General features: G+C 41.1%; 1 protein-coding gene across 2 annotated transcripts in view; it reads right to left on the reverse strand.

Annotated features, from left to right (window-relative positions):
• Window positions 1-654: 654 nt before the first annotated feature.
• S1PR1 (sphingosine-1-phosphate receptor 1) overlaps window positions 655-22,698 on the reverse strand; it is a 43,081-nt gene continuing 21,037 nt past the window's right edge. Inside the window, exons 2-3 of one of the 2 annotated variants that reach the window (XM_081025755.1) lie at window positions 13,913-13,997; window positions 655-4,097 (exon numbers count right to left, since the gene is read on the reverse strand). In XM_081025755.1, the coding sequence (XP_080881881.1) occupies window positions 2,787-3,935 (1,149 nt within the window). In that variant the 5' untranslated portion in view covers window positions 3,936-4,097; window positions 13,913-13,997 and the 3' untranslated portion in view covers window positions 655-2,786. Of the gene's footprint in view, window positions 4,098-5,650; window positions 6,405-13,912; window positions 13,998-22,698 lie in introns of those variants that run through there. The other variant, XM_081025754.1, reaches the window with a different exon arrangement.

Consider the following 22,698-nt stretch of genomic DNA (forward strand, 5'->3'; position numbering starts at 1 on the left):
CAGCCACTGTCTCTTGACCAGAATTAGGGCTTTGCTACACATCTTCTTAGGAAAACCATAGTCCCTGATTGTCCATCTTTCTTGGAATGAAATGCACTGTCTGGAGTTTCCAGGAAGAAAGCACATTTAATCATTGGATAACGTGATCACAGGTGGGCAAGTGATGCTGTCCTCCCCATCAGTAATGTGCTCCCCATTCCCCACCACGGTTAATTGCCCTACCTCATCTTCCCCACGTTGTGTGAGTCACCGCGGTGCTTGTAAAGATAAGTCCTAGAGTACAAACACATTATCTTCCACAGAAACACAAAATGGACTTGCTTTTCCATTATGCTTGATTCTGTAATGAAAGCTCTAGGAAGTGAGTATAACATGAACTCATTCCTTCCTCCCCAGCAGACAGATGGATAGACATTCCAGTTTGTTTCCAGTCTTTTGTCTTCGGAGCATTTTTGGCATTTCCTTCAGGAAACTGGAGGTTGTGACCTAAAGTTTCCTTAGTGAATGCACTTCTGTTTTCCCACAGTTAACCTTACCCAGAAATGACATCTACTCTGTTAGGTGAGGTTTATCTGCATGTCCCAACTGTGTCCTGGTGCATGTTCAATGACACTTGAAAGCACAAATTCTGAAAGTAACAATAGCACTGGAGAGTCAAACACACCAAAATACTTTGATTTATTCCCCAAATGAAGATGACAATAAAATCAAAATAAGCATTAATTGTTGCAATAATTCTGTGATGCACGCAAAGTACTCTTGCTCTCATTTGATAGTTGGAGAAATTAATGACTAGGGATGTTAAAGCTTTCAGAGACTATGAATTGAAAGTTTTCTGATAAAAGTTGTATGCAACTTGTTCCATATTGTTCAGAGGGTAAACTGGGAGAAACTGAGACAGCGTCCTGAAAAAATTAACTGATTTAATATTATCTCCCACATCCATACTCCCACTTTCCCAGCGTATTGGTGGAAAGCCAAGACTGTATGCTTTTGTTGACGAGTTTGAACTGACCATTGAGTTTCATAATTTAATTTAGATTTACAACCACATTGTTCTGTGTTATTTCTTGAAAAACCCATGTTTTAGGACAGAATTATTATACTTAATTTGCCTTGAGGGCGACTTAAAATGTAAACAATTACATTTCCTCGTCAGGGTGGTATTTAGAGGTTGGTGGTTTTCATCTCATTCTTTACTACTCTTCGATGTTAACATATTGAAGTTTCTCTTCCTGAAAAAGAGTGGTTTCTAAACAAACCACATTCTTTTTCACACCCTAGTTTACCAAGGTAAAATCCTTTAAACAATAACAGACATTTGCCCTTAACTTTGATTCTAAAGAGCCACACAGTCAAATAGAATGTCTTAATAATTATTTTTTTAAATGTTCTTCACAAAGGAATCTTTAAAAAAATCAGTTTATTAATGTTTAAAAGTTGATAAAGCTATGTGCAAAATGATCCACAAAAGTCAGAAACCTATTAAATACTATTTAAAAAAAAAGACATTTCTTGGTTTAATTGCACTGAAAACCATACTAAAGAGACAGCAATACATTTTTATTCTTTGTAACATTTATACACATCTTCAATTAACTATTTAATAAACAGCTGTACTGAAAAACTTCTGGTGTTCCCTATCAGTTAAAGTAATGCTTTAAGGCCACATGTGTGTGATACTTTCTTAAGAAATACACATTCAATGGTGTTAACACAGGTTAGAAAAATCCAATAAAATGCTGAAACAAATACATTCAAAAACCATGAAAAGTACTTTTAACACAACAAAATACAACCACCCTATTGGTTGAAATGATTCACACAACACTCTGAAATAAACATCAACAAAAGTGCCAAAGACAGCTGTTGTATTCGTTAGGCAAAATTGTTAGGAAATCTCTCTTGGTTTACAAAGTTACCCCCAAGTCAGTTTTCACCTTGTTTTGCTTGTTTGTTTCCCCTATGTCACTAGGACCCTGGCTGATACCATTTAGATAAGCTAGACTCCCAGATGCAGATTTCAGCTGCAATGACTGTGATACTGTAACACACACCATTGTAAAGTTGTAAATAAAAAAAAAAAAAATCAAAGTGACTACAACCAAATTCCAAGAAACTGATCCAGCTTACATGGAAACTTTGGCCTCAGCAAATGAAATTGCTTTACATCTCCATCTCCTCACAGTCTACCTCTGGGACACAGCCTATTAGCTACAGATGACAGAGAAATGGACCCTGCCACCCACTCCACCCTACCCCCAGCTCTGATGAATGCCAGGTAGTTAAAATATTAAGTAAAATAATTTTGAGGAGGGGTGTGAGGGGGAGGGAGGGTGGGATATGAAGCCTACCTAGAGAAGCAGAAGTGCACACACTCACTTGGGTTGGAAAATTAATGAAAGAAAACATCTTCTCTTCAAAACTCCAGACAGGGACACTTTCACAAGGGGACATTAGTCTTTGAGGAGGGGCCAAATGAACCCTTCGGGAGCTTGACAATGCTAGACCTTTGGCTCAGTGCAAAATCAAAGCTCGAGGGGGGAGGAAATAGATTCCTGGCGAGGACCTGCTCTCCACCCTTCCCAGTGCATTGTTCACAGGAACTACCTCTACCACCGACACCCACCCGGCACCACCAGGCTGTTCTTACTGTCCCCACCCTCCCTCTGGCTCCAGCAGCTCCTCCCTGGCAGCGGTGCAGGCACAGAGATTTTTTTTCCCAAACACTGGGGTGGTGGGTGACCACGCAAAGGACGCTCCCCATGAGTTGGCAGCTTCCAGTTCTAGGAAGAAGAGTTGACGTTCCCAGAGGACATTATGGTTTCTGGGTTGTCCCCATCGTCCTTCTGGGGGTGAGAGGAGTTGTCTGACTTACTGCGGCTGAATTCCACGCCAGCGATGATGGGTCGCTTGAATTTGCCAGTGGCATCTCCTCTGGGGCACTTACAACAGGACATGATCCGGATGAAGGCCCGGCGCATCTCCTTATTGGTCAAAGTGTAAATGATGGGGTTGGTGCCAGAGTTGAGCACCGCCAGCACCAGGAAGTACTCGGCTTTGAAGAGGATGTCGCAAGTCTTCACCTTGCAGCCCACGTCCAGCAGGAGCAGGATGAAGAGGGGCGCCCAGCAGGCAATGAAGACGCTCAGGACGATAATCACCGTCTTGAGCAGAGCCAGCGACTTCTCTGAGCTGCGGCTGGCCTTGGAAATGTTCTTGCGGAAGGTCAGACGGCGGCTCCGAGTCCTGACCAAGGAGTAGATCCTGCAGTATAGGATGACGATGGACAGAAGGAGCCCGGTGAAGACCGTGGTGCAGAAGAGGATATAGTGCTTGTGGTAGAGGGGCAGCACCGTGGAGCAGCTGGGCAGCGCATTGATGCAGTTCCAGCCCATGATGGGCAGGCCACCCAGGATGAGGGAGATGATCCAACAAGCGCTGATTAGCAGGAAGGAGCGGGAGCTGTTGCTCTCATTGTGGAGTTTCATCTTCAGCATAGTGATATAGCGTTCGATGGCGATGGCTAGGAGGCTGAATACAGAGGCAGACAGGGCCACAAACATACTCCCTTCCCGCAGAAACCACTGGGCGGGGGTGAGCTTGTAGGTGTTGGCCCCAGAGAAAAGCAGGTTGACTGTGTAGGCCACTCCTGCCAACAGGTCTGAGAGGGCCAGGTTGCCAATAAAATAGTACATGGGCCGGTGGAATTTCTTGGTTTTCCAAATGGTCAGCAAGACAAAGATGTTCTCTAGGATGATAAAGCAGCAGATGAGAATGAACACCGCTGAGGTCACTTTAATGCCGTTCTCCTTGTCTGCACCTATATTCAGCTTTCCCGTGTAGTTGTAATGCCGGATGATGATGTCATAATTGACATAGTCGGAGACAGAGCTGCGGAGGGTCTTGACCAGCGGGATGCTGGTGGACCCCATGGTGCGCAGTGTCTCCAGGAACTGCGGGTGCCGCTTCTCCAGCGAACGCTAGAGGGCGACGCGGAGAGAGCCTTCACTTGCTATGGGGGGTGCTTCAATGAGAGAAATCCAGGCTTTTCGCGTATCTTTTTCTTGGCTGGAGAGGGCCTCGGAAACCGCAGCCTTAAACAAGTTACAGAGAGAGTCAGAGACAAGCCACGACACACTCGCACAAGTCATTCTAGCTAAGGCATTGCTCCAGTTTTGTTGATTTGTTTTAAGGAAACTTGGGGAGAGGAATTTAAAAAAACAATCAAATTCTTATTTCTTGCCAAAAAAAAAAAAAGGAAGGGGAAGAAAGGGAAAAAAAAAAACACACAGAAATTTTACCCAAACTGAAACTCCAACTCGACAAGACGAAAACTTTCCCTATGGTCAAGTCCACTCAAATGGAAATGAGAAAAGTGGAGGGGCGAGCCCCATTGAACCCCACTCCCACCTTGTCACTGCCCCCCTATCCCCACCCCGACAGATTTGCCTCGGGCGAGTCTCAGAAGCATTCACCTGCTCTACGTGGGAGGGTGGGGGCTCACTACCAGCGCGCCGGCTCTGTGGAGGAGACCCAAATGCCAATACAAGGGTGAAGCCACACACCTCTGCCCCACCGCCACCACCCAGCTGAATGAGACCAAACCCACTTAACTGCCGAGCAAGAAATTAGATTGTCACGAAAATCATTGACGGCATTAAGTCATTTTGGGGCTCTATTAATAACTCTCTGGAAGCAGGTGCGGTTAGGGTTCGAGGGCGCAGCGTGGTGTGGGCAGCCAAACCCTCCCTGGCCTTGTGGTAAACAAGAAAAGTTAGCGCCTCCGGAAAGCAACAGCCTTTTTTTTCTTCTTCTTTTTCTTGCAAGCCAGTGCAAGAACACATCAAGGTACCCAGTGAAAACCATTCATGAGATATTGCAATAAATCCCAGAAGTTCTCCTATACTCATGGATTGCATAAGGAGTATTTTTAGTTACTGTGGGTATAGCCAACACAAAAAGAGAAGTTACACCACTTACGATAACAATACCTGTCACTCCATTCCTAATGCAAGTGCAAAACTACTCTACAGAAACTCACATAAAAGGACAACTGGTGAATTTACTGCCTTCCCCCAACACGTTGCCTCTTCTCATAGAACTAGACAGTGTGCACCGAATGCAACGTGGCCCTGGTTGGCAGAAGTCTATTTGTACGTTAAGTCTTTCAAAGTAACGCAGCAATGGAATAAAAGTGGAGTAATAAAGGCGAGAGCGATCCCACCAATTCCTGGAACAGCAGAGCCTGCTCGCGACCAGAACCTCCCGTTTCCCCATCTAATTCCACACCCTGCTCGCCGGCAGTGCAAATTTAAGCCCTTAACACCCCTGTCCCCTATTCTTTGTCTGTAGGATTTCCAAAAATAAGCGCCTTCCCTCCCTCCACTCCAACCAAGCGCAGCTTCCACTATCGTCCACCCCCAGTCGATTCCACAATTGGGACTTAACCTTTTCCCAAACTTCGTAAATCACAAGTGCCCAAGAGCAATACGACCGCGCCGGGCTCCTTAGTAGCCCAGAGACGCAAGTTTTCAGCGCCCAGAAATGGATGTTTTAAAAGTTTTTGCTTTGTTTCGTTCCGGTGTAACAATTCCTTTCGGACACTGAAGCCCTGTGGCCGCACGGCGCCCCAGCCCGCGTCCCCTACCTCGCTCAGGCGGGACGAAGTTGCGTTCGACGAGCTCCGGGTCTGCACTGAGCGCTCGTCATCTTGCTGCTGCCGGTGCCTGACAGTGTCGCTCTCTAAACTTACTCCAGTCGGGGTCCCCTCCCTCCGCAGCCGCAACTCCATTGGCCAGCCCCGCTCGCGGCAGCGCGCGCCGGCCCGCGGGCTGAAGTCGCAGAGCGCCCGCTGACGCTGGGTGGCTTCTTTAAGAAGAGGCGGGAAGAAGTTAAATGCTTCGAACTCCCACGCCCTCCGCCTGCGGCTGGGGCCCCCGGATCTCCGCAGCTGAGACTGACTGTCCAGGAAAGATCTGGGGCAGACACAAATGAAAGAACCCCTCCCACCCCCAAGCAACAAAAAAGCGGGGGGAGAGGGAGGGGGAACCGAGTGCCCCCTGGACTCTAATGTATAAATCACGGCCGGCGCCCAGCTGTCGGCCGCTCGGGGCGGTGGAGACCACTCTCTCCAGCCTTAGGAAGGAGAAGAGTTGGAGAGCCTTTAGAAAACTTTCTCCCGAAAAGTCCTAGGGGCCAGAGGACTGCCCAGCGTCTCGCAGCGCACGTCCCTGGTCCCCTTGGGGAATCAGGCGCCCCGGGGCCACTTCTGCGCAGGCAGGGGAAAAAGGAGCCCTGCCTTTCTCTGAGGAAAAGGCTGAGAAGGGGATGCAGGAGATTTGCGCGAGGCAAGCAGCCACAGTGGGAGAAGAGCCGGAGAGGTTCCTCCACTTCTCCCCACCTCCATGCCCACCCCCATGCCGCTGCAGCCTGGAAACTGGCCATCTGAGGACAGAAAGTGGCTTTCCCCGGGGCACGGTGAAAAAGACCAGCGCCGGGAGATGTGTTGGGCGGGTGTTCCCCTCCCTCAACCGGGCGCCAAGTCAGGCAGTTGCCCCAGATTCTGGCCAGTGGTGAGAGGCCTTTGAGGAGGTGGGCAGTTGCTGGGTCCTGAGAGATTTTTGAAACCTTGTGCAGCTCAGGAAGTTCCGAAGGGGAAGAGCCACAGGGCCCAGCCCAGCTGGGGCGGGACCCTTTTTTCCCCTTTATTAGGGAGGCGCCCCCAAATCTTCATGCTCAAAACTCGCCCACTCTTTCCTTTCGCTTAGATGCTACTTCAGAATGTGAGAATGAGAGGTGGCCTCGGTCAGCTCCCCTCCAGTGACAAGCTCAAAGCACTTCTGCCCTGCCTTAATGGGCAAAGACGTTTCCACCTAGTACCTTGGCTTCCTATCCCTTGCAGATGTGAACGCAAAACTTCGTTGTGCAGTTTCAATTGACACACACCCTGTATCTGAATGACTCAGAAGGAGTCTGCATGAATAAACAGACCCCTGACTTCTGGATCTTATGAGTTTGCAAAAGAAAAAATCAAGTGTCAGTTAATTCACAGTTGTCTGAAAGCCCTCATCAACGACCCAGCACATACCCACAAATACAACAAAAGTACAACAGTACAGTGCATACAACTTGCACGTGCATACAACCTACAAACAAAGATCACAGACTCTAGGATAAATTCTGATTGGGTTTGAGGACTTAATTCATTTGCAAGGGGAGATATGTTGTCAACCCAGCACAACACACCCCGTGGGACTTGTCAAACTCCACCCCATCCACTAACTTTATGAGTTCTTGAAAGGGAAAAGAATGAAAGTGAATTGCATACCCAGACTATGTCAGGCGGGTGATAGATTATCTAATTTAACACTACTACTCTGAAGTAGCCATTGTAGGTCATTTTATTGATTAAGGGAAATGTCACTCAGACAGCTTAGCTAGATATCCTAGCTAGTGAGTGGCAGAGCAGGGTTCCAAACCTTCAACACTGCAGATGCCATGACTCCCAGGTCACACTCCTTCAGTCAATATACAGTTAAGGAATTGAAAGCTATGTTCCTGAAGGGAAACAAACCTCTAGTTTTACAGTTTTAAATTTGTACTAATGTCTTGGCAATATATGTCTACAAAATGTATACAAAGATATGCTAATGAATGTCTTTTTGAAAACTACTTATTTCCTGATACAAAACACTTGCTTGTAAAACTTGCAACAAAAGTATACTAATGAATGTCCTTTTTTGCTTACCATGAAGCATTTTCTCTTTGCTGAAATGTTTTACCATATGTTATTTTAATTTTGATCACTTTTTTATTATTAAGACTTTATTTTATTTTTTAGAGCAGCTTTAGGTTTACAGTAAAATTGACTGGAAATGTACAGAGGTTCCCCATATATCTTGTGCCTCCACACATGCGTAGCCTTCCCCATTATCAACATCACTTATTAGAGGGGTACATTTATTGCAATTGATGAACCTACATTATCACATCATTATCACCCAAAGTCCATAGTTTACCTTAGGGTTCATTATTGGGGTTGTACTTTCTATGGATTTGGACAAATGTATAATGACATGTATCCAGCATTATGATATCATGCAAAATATTTTCATTGCCCTAAAAATCCTCTGTGTTCTGCCTACTTGTCTATCCCACCCCCATGAATGCCTTTTTAAAACCACTGATTTCTTGACTATATACTCGTATGTATATAAAGTGTATACAAAGGTAGACTAGTGAATATTTATAAAACCTCTCATTATCTACCTATAATATTTAATGTAAGGGTGTACTTTTAATATTTGTGTACTAGATTCTAAGTGTTACACATATTTACTCATTTAATCATTATAATGACCTTATAAGTTAAGTATTATTCTTATCCTAATTTTACAGACAAGGAAACTGAGTCCCAGACATATTAAGCATCTTGGTTAATATGGGCTATGATCATAGATGGGCTACAGATTCTTAACCACTACTCCAAACCACCATGTTAAACCTAAAACACGTCAAAGAACTACATCGGCTAAATCAGTCTTTTTGTTATGAATACTGTTGGGGAGAACAACATTTAATATTGATCCAAATGTTTCAAAGAGCTCAAATACTTTGTAGATGATTATTTAGTAACACTCATCCTTAGTACACACCTATGAGATATAAAGTGTAGATGACCACTCAGGCAAAATTAGAAAGGGGGTAAAGCTATTTGCAGAGATGGTTTCCCTGCCAATTCCAAATCACTGGGTCCCACAGGTTTCTTCCCATTACTTGCAGGAGTGGCCCTAAGAATTGCATCCTCAAATTATCTCCTGGCTGCTAGCCTAGCTCCCTGTCCATGGTTGCCTGGAAGCCGAGCCCAACGTTTCTAGTTTATTTCCTATGGGATTGAGATTACCATTTGAGTACCAAGTCACATTGAGGTTGCTCCATTCCAAATTTCTGATTTCAAAGCAGGTTTGCTACTCTTTGGTGTCTTTGCACGTTGTTCTTTGCTTGCTTTGATGTTTCTCTAAGCATTGCCAGAGAAAATACCATACAATATTTGGGACTTATACTAATATATATACATACTGAGGATGCCAAAAAAATGTTTGCAAGTAGACACTTTTGTCAAAGTTGCTCAAGCAGTAGTTCACCATAATCAGAAGTGTCTGGATGCTGATGGTAACCACTTTGAGCACCTCTTAAAATTGCAGAAATCAAACATGACTTGTATTCATCTTTTGTTATTGGTATATATTGAGTATTACAATTTTAGTACCGTTTTCCTTTCTTAAAATGTGTATACATTTTTTGGATATATATATGTATATATATGTATATATGTATACACATATATATATATGTATATATATACATTTGTTGTTTATCTGCAATTTAAATTTAACTGCGTGAGCTGTATTTTTATTTGCTAAATCTGGTAACGCTGCTCTTTTTCCTAAATGCTCTAGTAATGTTCCAACTTTCTCTCCTCCTCCCAACCCCCTGTAAAGAGCCAACGCTCCCCTTACTCATTTATTCACAGGAGAATAACTAGCCTCTTGCTTCGCGGAAAAACCATTATCACCACTTCAATTTCCCTCCTCTCCAACTTCTAGTTTAAAAATTTCACCCACCCTTACCTCCTTCCACAGTTTTACTCCTTCCCAGGGTGAACTCTTATACATATCACCATGCTACTCCCCCAAAACTTTCTAAGGCTCAGCTCAATTATTCCTTCTCTCTCTTGTATTTTCACTTCTTGGCCTCTTGTGACTCTTTATCTTCAATTTATGTTACTATCTTTGCATTTCCTCTGTCAAAAACTCACTGTCTTCCCCTTGTACTAGGTGCCAATATAAATCTCTCTCTCTTCTCCTGTTTGCCAACATTCAAAACTACATAGTGGAACATGTCAAACTTGGGTTCAGCCTTAATACTGCCAATTCCCAGCTGTGTGACTTTCAGCAAGTTCTTTGAACTTCCTTGAGCCTTAATTCCCTCATGTCTAAAATGGTATAATGATATTTCTCTCTTTCAGTCATTGGGAGGAATTAGGAGCTTCATATGCATAACAAACACTGCACAGCATAGAGTAAATGCTTCACTCTCCCCCACCTCCATCTCTTAACTCTATTATACTCATTGCTTTCAATGCCTCACTTTCTATTCACTCCCTTTTTTATTTTCAAATAAAATTATTTTAATCAAATTATTACATGCACATGGTTAAAAAATCAAGTAGTATAAAACTTAGTAGTATAAAAAAGCAAGAAAGAACATGAATCAATCCTCAGAGGCCCCCTGGTCCTCTAATTCTCCCAAGTACTTTGAAGTCTTATTGATGTTTCTTCTGGTGGTTACTTGAAAATCTTTAAATCCCATGTTTTATACCTCTGTTTCTTGATTATCAATTTTAAACAGCATCTATAGATTTTCTGCCATGTGGAAAGAGTATTAATTCACTTATCCTTAAAAAAACATACTTGTATTATAAACTTTCTAAATCTTTGCGTGTCTGATATTTTAAAAACTCACTGTTTACACTTGACTTCATATTTTGGCTGAATATAGAGTTATAGTTTATCATTTTCTTGGGGAATTTTGAAGACAATGCTCCTTTCTCTTTTAATTTCTGGTGCTACTGATACAAAGCCTAAAGCTCTTCTGATTCCAAAACTTTACATATGACTACTTTTTTCTTCTCTGGACATTTTTATAATATTTTCTTTCCCCATAGTGTTCCAGGATTATGCAATGATATGTATTGATTTTCCAAGCTCCCTCATACACACACTGACCCTTTACAGTGTGGGAAACCATCTGAAATTACAAGATATGATCAAATAATATGGTGAATGTTTAAATTTAAAAAAATTATTACAGTAAAAGACACATTGCAATTAATCCTTCTCAAAATACCCTGTCCCCCTACTCTGAATACACTTATCCCATTATTCTTGCCACTTTCTGAAGGAGTTTTGGAAGTCCTCTTTTGTGAATGTCTTTAGTTGCACTGTCATGGCTGCTTTGATGTCCTGAACCAATTTAAAACATTTACCTTTCATGGACATTTTGACTTTGCGGAAGAGCCAGAAGTAGCACAGTGCAAGATCTGATGAATAAGGTGGATGAGGACACACCGTAATGTTTTTATTTGACAGAAATTGCCTTATACCAGAAGCAATATGTGACATGGAGCCTTTCCATTGTGGTCATAAAATATGATGAATGCTGCTGCTGAGTGCCATCCAACAGAAAGGCAGCAATCTTCAATATGGGAAGCTGTGTGTTGAAACTTAGTGTGTGACAAGTTGCAAATTGTTTGGTGCGGTCAGTCAGGTGTGAGCTGCAGTCAGTCGAGTGTGAACTACGGTTGAGAGGTGTGTTTTAAAGGGTGCTATATATCATCCTCCATCATGACAACGCTCCGTGTCACACATCGCTTCTAGTACATGTCAATTTCTTTTTTTTTATTTATTTATTAGTTTCAGGTGTACACGACAAGGTAATACTTAGACGTTCATCATTTATATCCCTCACACTGTGAACCCCCCTCCCCCCATCCACTATCCCTCCGACCTCACACTGAACCATCACATTATATATATAAAATTATAGTTGGCATTCATTAATGTTTAGCTTCTGTACATGTCAATTTCTGTCAAATGAAAACATTATGGTGTGTCCTCATCCACCTCATTCACCGGATCTGGCACCATGCGACTTCTGGGTCTTCCCCAAAGTCAAAATGATTCAGGACGTTGAGGCAGCTACAACAGCGCAATGAAAGACACTCACGAAAGAGGACTTCTAGAACTGCTTCAGAAAGTGGCAAGAATGATGGGTTAAGTGTGTTCGAAGCAAGGGGGATTAATGGCAATGTGTCTTTTATTGTAATATTTTTTTTATTTAAATATTCGTCATATTTTGTGATCACACCTCGTATGTGTGTAAGACTCACAGTTACTTCCTATTATTACTAGACATTCTAGTAGGACCCCTGACCGTCACTATCTTTAGTTTTTTTTCTTTTGAGGTACTCATTTATCCAAAGGAAAAAAATCTCCCACTCTCCTTCCCAAAAGATTTAAACTTGATTGTAGCATCCTAGGAGAAGGGAGAATGGAGCTAGGGTATGTCACCATTCAGCATATAGACTTCCACTTAACCATTTCATTTTGACAGTAGTGTTCCACAGTCAAAATCATTTTGCTCACCCTCTCTATGCCAAATCTTCTGCCCTGATGGAGGAGAAATAGTCATTCTGGCTGTGTAGGACTAGGGAAAATCATGGCCATGGTAGGGTAGGATGAGGGGGTAAGAATGATTCTAACTGTTGCTAAAGCAGACTTTCTGTTCTCATCTTAACTTTCAACCCTACTCTCAGAGATACCTAAAAACTCCAATTTCTGGGCCTTTCTGGGGTTCTGTAGAGAAACTCAGCTTGCTTCTGGGCTTTCCCCCTTACAACCTCAGTTTTCTTAATTGTACTAAGTAAATTAACATTCATCCCTCTGTTTTTAAGTTTCCAAAATTGTGTTGCTGTCGTCTCTTGCTTTTCTTTCTCTTTGTTTGTTTATGCAAACAAACAAAATAAATCCCTTTACTATTATGTCAGTGAAGTATGGGAGTGGAAGGAAGTGAAAGTGTTCACTTTACCATCTTTGAACTGAGGTCATTTTATTTTCTCTTAAACCCTGGCATCTGCTGCAACTGTTTTCCTGAGCTTGACCTTTCTAAAGACTCAGATGAGTCCCTAGCTAAGATAGGCAGAGGCTCCTCATGAATCTCATTTAGGGACTTTCTGTAACATTTGACAGTGCTGACTCCCCACCCCCTTGTTGAAATTCTTCCCTCTGCTCTTCTGTAGCAGTGCTGTCTCTCATTCTCTACTGACTCAGACTGTTTTTTCTCAGTATTCTTAACTTGCTTCTCTTTTTCTATATTATCCTAAACATCCTTTTATACATAAGAAATATATAGCCTATATAATGTGTCTGGCACTGTACTAAATAAGTATTTTGTATGTAATAAATTTATCTCCTCAACAACTCTACAAGTGAGGTACTATTAAATAATCCATTGTACAGATGAAGAAACTGAGGCACAGAAAGCTTAAGTAAATTATCCAAAGTCCCAGCTTTTTCTCACTGTGCATATTGTCTCTTCAAATGCTATATCCTCATTCTTCCCTCTTATCCTTTCACACTTTCTTGGCTTTTCTCATCTACTTCTAGGGCTTTGTCTATCACATATATGCAGGCAACTCTGCACTGAACATCTGTAGTCCCACCTTTTTCTTAAGCTCCAAACTCAACTCCCAGATATTTATTGGAAACCTCCACTTACATGTCTTACATGCACCTCAGGATCAAAAGCCAACCATGTCATTTTTACCATTCTCTTCTCAGACCAACTCAACCTACTCTCTGTTACACATATCAGTTAACAGCATCAGCATTCACGTCAACAGACAAGCTAAAACACTCAGATACCATTCTGATTTCCCCTTCTCTTTCCCTATGTGAAATTTGCTGCCAAGACTGTTCTTTGAAGGGGCCTTTGAATTCAGTTCCTCATCACCCTTCCAGTCATTGTTAGGTTCTTACCTCCTGCTTATCACAGCTTCCTCCTAACTGCTCTCAGCTCTAATCATCCACATCACTATCTACAGGTAGTCTCCATGGGAGGGAAGCATTTCCTTACATTACAAAAGAATAACAGCATCACTTAAAGAAACATCTCATGTATATGTTTACAGAGGAATAAGCACATACCAGGAGAAACTAAAAGCTATAATTTCCAAACCATTGATGATTAAGTACCAATCAGAAACTAAGATAAAGCAATTCTGAAATTATAATAGAGATAAAAATGGATGTTCGTTTATTTACTCAATAATTATTTATTGAGTACTTACTATGAATCAGCAGGCATTCTTCTAGGCCTGGGTTGCAGCCTTGAAGGATACAGATAAAGTCCCTGGTACCATGGAGTTTATATTCCTGTAGAAAAGATAAATGGTTAAAGAAATAAATAGTACATAAGAAAATATCAGAAGACAATGAGTACAATGCTAAACATTAACATAGGATGATGTGACCTTGAGTTGTTCCTTGGGTAGCCAGCGTAGGCTCCTCTGAGAGGTTGGCATTGGATACTAGTGCACCATGGCAGGCTCAGGGCTCTCTGCCACAGCATCTGGAAAACCGGAGAAGGGCACTGCCCTGCCCTGAGAGGCAACCAGCAGAATGAAGGCATGCGCCCTGGGACCTATCTAGGAGACTCACTCAGTCGACTAAGGCAATCTTCACCCCTCTCTTGGCTTTTAAGATCCTTTCCATCCCTAGTACTCCATTACTTGCCTTCCAAGTCCTGTTTCTTGAAAAAAAAGCTATCATTGCTGCCCCTTTTCTTCCAACTTAAGACTTTAACTGCAAGGCCAGGAGTAGAGGCCTGATTGGGCCTCTGTTCTATCTCTCATGGAACCTTGCTTGGCCAGTGGTGGGGAGAACCCCATGCAGCCAGAGCGTAAAATAGTAGACGCCTGAGAGCAGCTGTCAGCAAACACATGGCTGGTGGTTCCCTCAACTTTACCAGGCTTGAAGATCAATGGAACCCCAGAGGATTCACTCTAACATTCAATAAAATCACCTCTCCTGAGGGAAATTTCATAAGTAATATGCGGCATTACCTATCTGTAAAAGAACACATTAGCAAAATCTAATTATTCAAGATGATTTTTTTAAAAATAGAGGATGGGGGAATATATCTATATTTATGTTTTACATATCTTATATATGAATTTGCAATAAATAAAAATATCGGAAGAAATTTTGCTTCATACAAGAAGTCAAAGTTGTCAGCTCTGAAAATTTACTCAATAGATGAACTTTCTCTTAAGTCACTCCTCCAGCTATTTTGGAAACAGACTGAACACAGATTCTCCAATAAGTTTTCTGTCATGTAGACTCTCTCTTTTTAAAGTTTATAAACTAGTCTTACAGGTTTGTAATTAAGTATCTTTTACACTTGCATTATCTCTTATGTCATTTTCACAAGTCTCAAAAAGATCTAGTGTTCACACAAATTGCAGAGGTAACTAAGGGCACTCTGGGCTGTAGTTTTCTCTCCCAAGTGTGCTTTTCTGAGGCGCAACATGAAGAGACCATCTTGCAGACCAGACGATGGTGAGGAAAAAGCTGTGACTGCTGTCACATTGATGTGTTTAAGGAGATTGAACTGAATTGTGCATACATGAAAAAGAATTTTAGTTCTGGTCAAAATGGCGGAATAGGTTAATGCTGTGCTCACCTCCTCTCAGGACTACATCAGTTACAACTAAACCACAGAACAATCATTATTGAGAATCACCTGAAGTCTAGCTAAACCAAAGTCCTACAACCACAGTCATACAGAAGCCACCTCAAAACTGGTAGGAGGGGCAGAGATGTGGAACAGGCTGGTTCAACTCCCACATGTGACCATTAAAAATAAAATCAGGGGTAAGGGGGGTGGGGGTGGGAGATGAGGGTAAGGGGGATCAAATATATGGTGATGGCAGGAGAACTGACTCTGGGTGGTGAACACACAATGGGATTTATAGATGATGTAATACAGAATTGTACACCTGAAATCTATGTAATTTTACTAACAACTGTCACCCCAATAAATTTTTTTTTAATGAAAATAAATAAATAAAACCAGGAAGGGTATCTCAGCTGCAGAGTTTGCCCCCTGAGGAGCGGGGTTCAAGCCCCTCCCCAGCCCAGGGTTTCAGTGCTGGGGAGAGAAGTCCCCATAATTTTGGGCTGTGAAAACCAGTGGAGATTGTGGCTGAGTGAGAGGAAGGCAGCTGCAGTCCCAGGAGCTCCTCTTAAAGGGCCTACGCATGGACTTACTTGCTGATGGACTCGCTCACTCTGAGCTCCAGCACTAGGGCAGCAGCTTAAAAAGCACCAGGGACATACAGGGAGGAACTGAGTTGTCTAGCTTCACAGTGAGGACAGAAGGGGTAGATTTCTCCTGGACAGAGGAACTGGCTGAAACCATTGTTTCTTTGTTGAGCCATCCGCCTCCCTGCATACAAATGCAGGCATACGCCATATCTGAGTATCCACCAAACTGGATATCACCTTTCACCTGCCCCACCTTAATGATTCCCTGAGACCATGCCCCACCCAACTTTTGGGCACAATCAAGCTCCTTCCAGGGGCTTTTCCATATAAACTGCCTGTCTTGGCTTAAGATACAGACATATCTAAAATGTCTCAAAGGTTCACAAAACCCAAAGTAGCAGCATCTGTCTTCAGCATGTCCCTCAACTCTGGCTGAGTAGCCCTCAGCCTGGCACTAGCGACCACTGGCTTTGGTTCACGGCTGGGCCTCTCAAGGCCTCCAAGCACAACATGAGGGTCAGCAATCTCTGGATTGCTTTGTGGATCATACTAGGTAGCACCAATCAGGACATAAACTGCAGATGAACTTGGCCTGAAGCAGGTACCCTCCCAGGAGGCCCCAATACTGGCAGACCCAGTGACCAGCTTTGGAGTGGGCTAGAGCATCACCTGGCCACCTCCAATGATGACACACCCAAAAGGTAGACTGGGCAGGCACAAGAGCCCTGCTAAAGTGAGTCTTGCTTTATAGGATCAGCCCCTGCCCAACAGCTCCTCCTCTTTAGTCACAGCCAGTCCTCTCAACAAGTCAGCCTGAGGGTCAATCCCTCCTACTGACGTGCAAACAGCAATCATGTCTCGACTACAACAGGAGGGCACATAACCCATACACCTGGAGCACCTGACTCTGGTAACTAGAGAGACTGCATCACTGAGTCCCACAGTACACCTACTACATAAAGCTGCTCTACTAAGAATGGGAGGTATAGCATCCCTACATAGAAACACATACAGGGAGGCAGCCAAAATGGGGAGACAAAGAAAAATTTCCCAAATAGAAGAAGAAAACAAAGCTCCAGAAAGAGACTAAACAAAATGGAGACAAGCAACCTACCACACGCAGGATTCCAAACACTAGTTACAAGGATGCTCAATGATCTCAGGGAGAACTTCTACAAAGATAGGAAACATAAAAATGGAGATAGAAAACAGAAAAAAGAAACAGTCAGAAATAAAGTCTACAATAATTGAAATGAATAATGAATTAGAGAGAATCAATAGTAGATTAGATGAAGCAGAAGATTGAATCAATGATTTAGAAGATAAGGTAGCAGAAAATACCCAATCAGAACAGGAAAAAGAAAAAAGAATCCCAAAAAATGAGGATACCAACATCAAGCATACCAACATTCACATCATAGGAGTACCAGAAGTAGAAGAGAGGGAGCAAGAGATTGAGAAAAAATGATGACTGAAAACTTCCCTAAACTGGTGAAGGAAATAAATATACAAGCCCAAAAAGTGCAGAGAGCCTCAAACAAGATGAATTCAAAGAGGTCCACACCAACACACATCATAATTAAAATGCCAAAGTTAAAGACAAAGAGAGAATCTTAAAAGCAGCACAAGAAAAGCAGTTCATTACTTACAAGGGAGCTCCCATAAGACTGTCAGCTGATTTCTCAACAGAAACTTTGCATGCCAGAAGGGACTGGCAGAAAATATTCAAAGTGATGTAAAGCAAGGATCTATGGCCAATATTCCTCTACCTAGCAAAGTTATCATCTATAACTGAAGGACAGATAAAGAGCTTCTCAGGCAAGAAAAACCCAAATGTGTTCCTTACCACCAAACCAGTATTACAAGGAATGTTAAACGGACTTCTGTAAGACAAAAAAAAAAAAAAAAAAAAAGGATAAAAAATATGAATAATAAAATGGCAATAACTACATATCTGTTAACGATTACTTTCAATACGAATGGGTTTAATGTTCCAATCAAAAGATAGGGAGGCCGAATGGATAAGAAAACAAGACCCTTACATATACTTCCTACAAGAGATTCACTTCAGATCAAAAGACACACACAGACTGAAAGTAAAAGATGGGAAAAAGGTATTTCATGAAAATGGAAAAAAACAAACAAAAAAGCTGCACTTTTTTGGAGCAATACTAATACTAGACAAAATAGACTTTACAACAAAGCCTATAACAAGTGACAAAGAAGGACCCAGTAATCCCACTTCTGGGTAATTACCCAAAGAAATCCAAAACACTACTTTAAGGGGACTTGTGCATCCATAACTTCACGACAGCATTGTTTACAATGGCCAAGATGTACAGGCAGCCTGGGTGTCTGTCAATGGATGAATGAATAAAAAGTAAGTGGTACATATTTACAATGGAATATTGTTCATCCATGGAAGGGAATGGGTTCTTGCCATCTGCTGAGTTATGGATGGACCTGAAGGGTATTGTGCTGAGTGAAGTATATCAGACAGAGAAAGACAGAACCAATGTGATTTTGCTTATATGTGGAATCTAAAGAACAAAATAAACAAAGCAAACAAACTCAGAGATACAGAGAGCATTTTGATGGTTGCCAGATGGGAGGAGGCTTGGGTTGAGTGAAAAAGGGGAAGGGATTAGTAAATACAAATTGGTTGTTACACAGTAGTCATGAGGATGTAGGGTATAGCATAAGGAATATAGTCAATAATATTGTAATAACTATGTATGGTGTCAGATGAGTACAAGATTTATCAGCGTAATAAATGGGAGGGGGGTTTGGGGACTGGGTGGAAAAGGTGAAAGGATTAAGGAGTACAAATTTGTAGTTACAAAATAGTCATGGGGATGTAAAGTAAAGCACAGGGAATATAGTCAATAATATTGTAATAACTATGTATAGTGCCAGGTGGGAACTAGACTAATCAGAGGGATCACTTCTTAAATTATATAAATGTCTAACCACTATGCTGTACACGTGAAATTAATACAAAATAATACTGAATGTTAACTGTAATTGAGAATTAGAAAATGTCGGGGGAAAGGTGAAGGGGAAGAAGAGGTTCAAATTTCCAAATATAAAACAAACAAGTCATGGGGATGTAATGTACAGCATGGGGAATATAGTCAATAATACTGTGATAGCGTGGTATGGTGTCAGACGGTTGCTGGACTTATCATGACGATCACTTCTTTAGGTCTATAAATGTTGAATAACTATTGTGTACACCTGAAATTAATATAATATTATATGTTAGCTACATTTTAATAAAAATCATTTAAAAAAAGAAAAACACTATTTATAAAATACCTCTCCAAAAATTTTTAAATTGGTAAGAAACATGAAAGCATTTTAATCTTTAGTTTAATCAGACCAAAGTCTGATTGGCAAATAGCAGGTATTGTTATGCTTTTAAAGCAAATTCCCAGCTTTTAATTTGTTTGCTCCTCCCAACTAAGTAGTAAGCTGGAACTGTTATTCTCATATTCTGTAGGCTGGAGAAAACTCCTAAGAAATAAAGTTGCCCAAGGTTTTACAGTGAGTCTATAGCAGAGCCAGATGAAAAAATGGTAGACTCCTGGCTTCTTACCAGCGCTTGAAAAATAGTTAAAAAAAAAAATGTTCAAAGGATGAAGAAAGGAAGAAAGAAATGAAAGGATGGAGGGAGAAATACTCAACAAGTATTTGTTATTCTATGATGCTTACTTAACTTGTTTGTTTGTTGTCTGGCCCTCCTACTGGAATGTAAGTGCCATAAAGACTGACATTTTTTCAATCTTTGTTACTGCTATAATTATATGTTAGTACATAGTACCCAGTTAGTACCTGGCATATGGAAATGCTGAATTAATAGTGAAGGAATAAATTAAATGTCTCTCATATTCATCCTGAATTATGTCAAATGGAGTGGACTATTTGAAAGCAGGTAGATCATAAATTAGAGTATTCTTTTGCTTTTTTACTCAGTTTCAAGTTACAGAGGCACTGAGCTAGGTATCAAGCCATGCAAAGACATGGAGGAAATTTAAATGCATATTATTAAGTGACAGAAGTCCATCTGAAAAGGCTATATACTGTGCGATTCCAACTACATGACATTTTGGAAAAGGCAAAACTTTGGAAACAGTAAAGAAAATCAGGGTTGCCAGAGGTTAGGAGGATGGTAGGGATGAATAGGCAGAACACAGAGGATTTTTAGGGCAGTGAGTGCCCTGTATGATACTGTAATGATGGATACATGTCATTATACACTTTTCTCATAGAATGTGCAACACCAGAGTGAGCCCTAATGTAAACTATGGATTTGGATGATAATATTGGGACAACATAAGTTCATCCATTGTAATGAATGTACCACTCTGGTGAGGTTGATAATGGGCCAGGCACAAATGGGAAGTCCTTGTACCTTCCACTCAATTTTGCTATGAGCCTAAAACTACTCTAAAAAATAAAGTCTATTAAAAAAAATTTTTTTAAAGATTTTATTGGGGAAGAGGAACAGGACTTTATTGGGGAACAGTGTGTATTTCCAGGACTTTTTCCAAGTCAAGTTGTTGTCCTTTCAATCTTAGTTGTGGTGGGCGCAGCTCAGCTCCAGGTCCAGTTGCCATTGTTGGTTGCAGGGGGCGCAGTCCACCATCCCTTGCAGGAGTGAACCAACAACCTTGTGGTTGAGAGCCCGCGTTCCAACCAACTGAGCCATCTGGCCACCCTGGAGCTGAGCGGCAGCTCATTGACTTCATTCTAGTTGTGGAGGGCACAGCTCGCTGGCCCATGACAGAATCGAACTGGCAGCCCTGTTGTCCAGAGTTTGCACTCTAACCAACTGAGCCACCTTGTCCGACCCTATTAAATTTTTTTAAAAATAAAAAATAAAAGAGGCACCGTTTGTTGACTTTGTCGAGGGTTCATTTTCTATAGACAGTTAACATTAGTCATGGTCCCTGTCATGGTCCCATTGTTTCAGTTGAAATCTTTCTGGGTTCTCTTGAAACACTCCAAGTTTTTATCTACATATTTTAAATCAGACCATCTCAATTTGTCCTCTCATTTTGAGAAAAATCTATCCAGCAAATTTTGCATGGTGAAGTAACAGACAATTTTATTTACATAAATTACAAATATTATAGTCCTTGCAAATTTAATATCAACATTGCAAAAGCACATTAATTCTTATTACCTGGAAAAGGTAAAATTAAATCAGTGAGACATCTAAATTAGAAAATATTTAAAATGTAAATTCAGCCTAATTCCTTTAAGATCCTCTGGATTACAAGAATGGGGTAACCAAGTGTTCAGGAGATGGTCTTTACTGAGTGAAAGGATGGGTCAAAACCAGCTCTCATACATGTGAAGTAAACAAATACTTCTCAAGTGCTTAAGAGATCTTAACATGTTTACTCAGAGTTCATAAGTAGTGTTTAGACTCAACCAGCTTAGTAAACTTTGCCTTCACAGATTATTTTGCCTCCAGGTCATTGTAATTCTCATCTATTCCACTGCTTGTAACTTTAAAAAAAAATCTATTTTTTGTGACAGGAGGGGGGTTGATAATTGAACAGAGAGGCAAGGGGATAAACAGATAATATGACTTGTATGTTTTCTTACAATTCAGGAATTTCCAACCAAGGGAGTTTTGTCTCTATCACTAAATTCAAACTGTTGAAAACTGAGGAATTTTGGAAGATTATTATTATATGGTAATTACTCTCCTGGTGTCCTACTTATTTGAAATAAAAGTGTCTATTTTAATTAATAAAAAGGAAAATAACTGAAGCTTGTTATTTGAATACACTAAAAAATAATTGCATGCCAATCCAGGCCTTTGCACTTGGTATTTTCTGTCTAAAACGTTCTTCTTAGCCTCAAATAGCTCATACCCTCACTTCATTCATGTCTTAGATCAAATGTCATCTCCTCAGAAAGGCAGCCCCTGTCCCCTATCTAAAAATGCACACATCCTCTCTATACTCTATCTCCTTATACCTACATAAGTTTTCTTTATAGCACTTAAATTATCACCCAACACATAATTTGTTTGTAATTTGTCTTCTTCCACCACAGTGCAACCTCTACAAGTGAATTGTTTTGTTGGTGGCCCACAAGAGTCCCTGGGACAGTTGTCACTAAAATATCTACTGAGTAAATGAATTAAAATCACAAAAAGTTAGTGCTATTTCTTTCTCCTTAAACACCAAATGACTTTTGAAATTTATAAAGTGAATATTTTTTAATTAGAAAACAACAACAATTCTCATTAAAAGCCAAAAAGAATGCATCGAAACCTCTAACCATCTAAAGTAAAGTCTAGAGCTTTCATAGAAATGTTTATGTCCTCCCTTAAACTATACCTCCCACTGACAATGTATGTCTTAGAAAGAGGATACCTTCTCAGTTACTACCGTGTTTCCCCGAAAATAAGACCTAACCCTAAAATAAACCCCAGTTAAGATCGTCCTCCAGACGGACATATTTAGTACGTTATGGTGATGTTCCAAAAGAAAATGACATGACTGTATTTGAATAAATGTAGAGTGTTGTACATGAAAGACATAAGATATCCCCTGAAAATAAGCCTTAATGCGTGTTTTGGAGCAAAAATTAACATGACCTGGTCTTATTTTCAGGGAAATATAGTACTAAATTATTACGTTCAGTCAATTTAGTGAAAGAAATCAGTCCAACTAGTTATTTGCCGTTGCACAGAGAAGACCAATGGTTGCTTAGTTATACTTTTCACCATTGACTTGACTTTAGATAAGACAGCATTGAATCTCTAACTGAAAAACCAAATGGCTAA

Source organism: Rhinolophus hipposideros (genome assembly GCF_964194185.1).
Source record: "Rhinolophus hipposideros genome assembly, chromosome: 19".
Classification (NCBI taxonomy): domain Eukaryota; kingdom Metazoa; phylum Chordata; class Mammalia; order Chiroptera; family Rhinolophidae; genus Rhinolophus; species Rhinolophus hipposideros.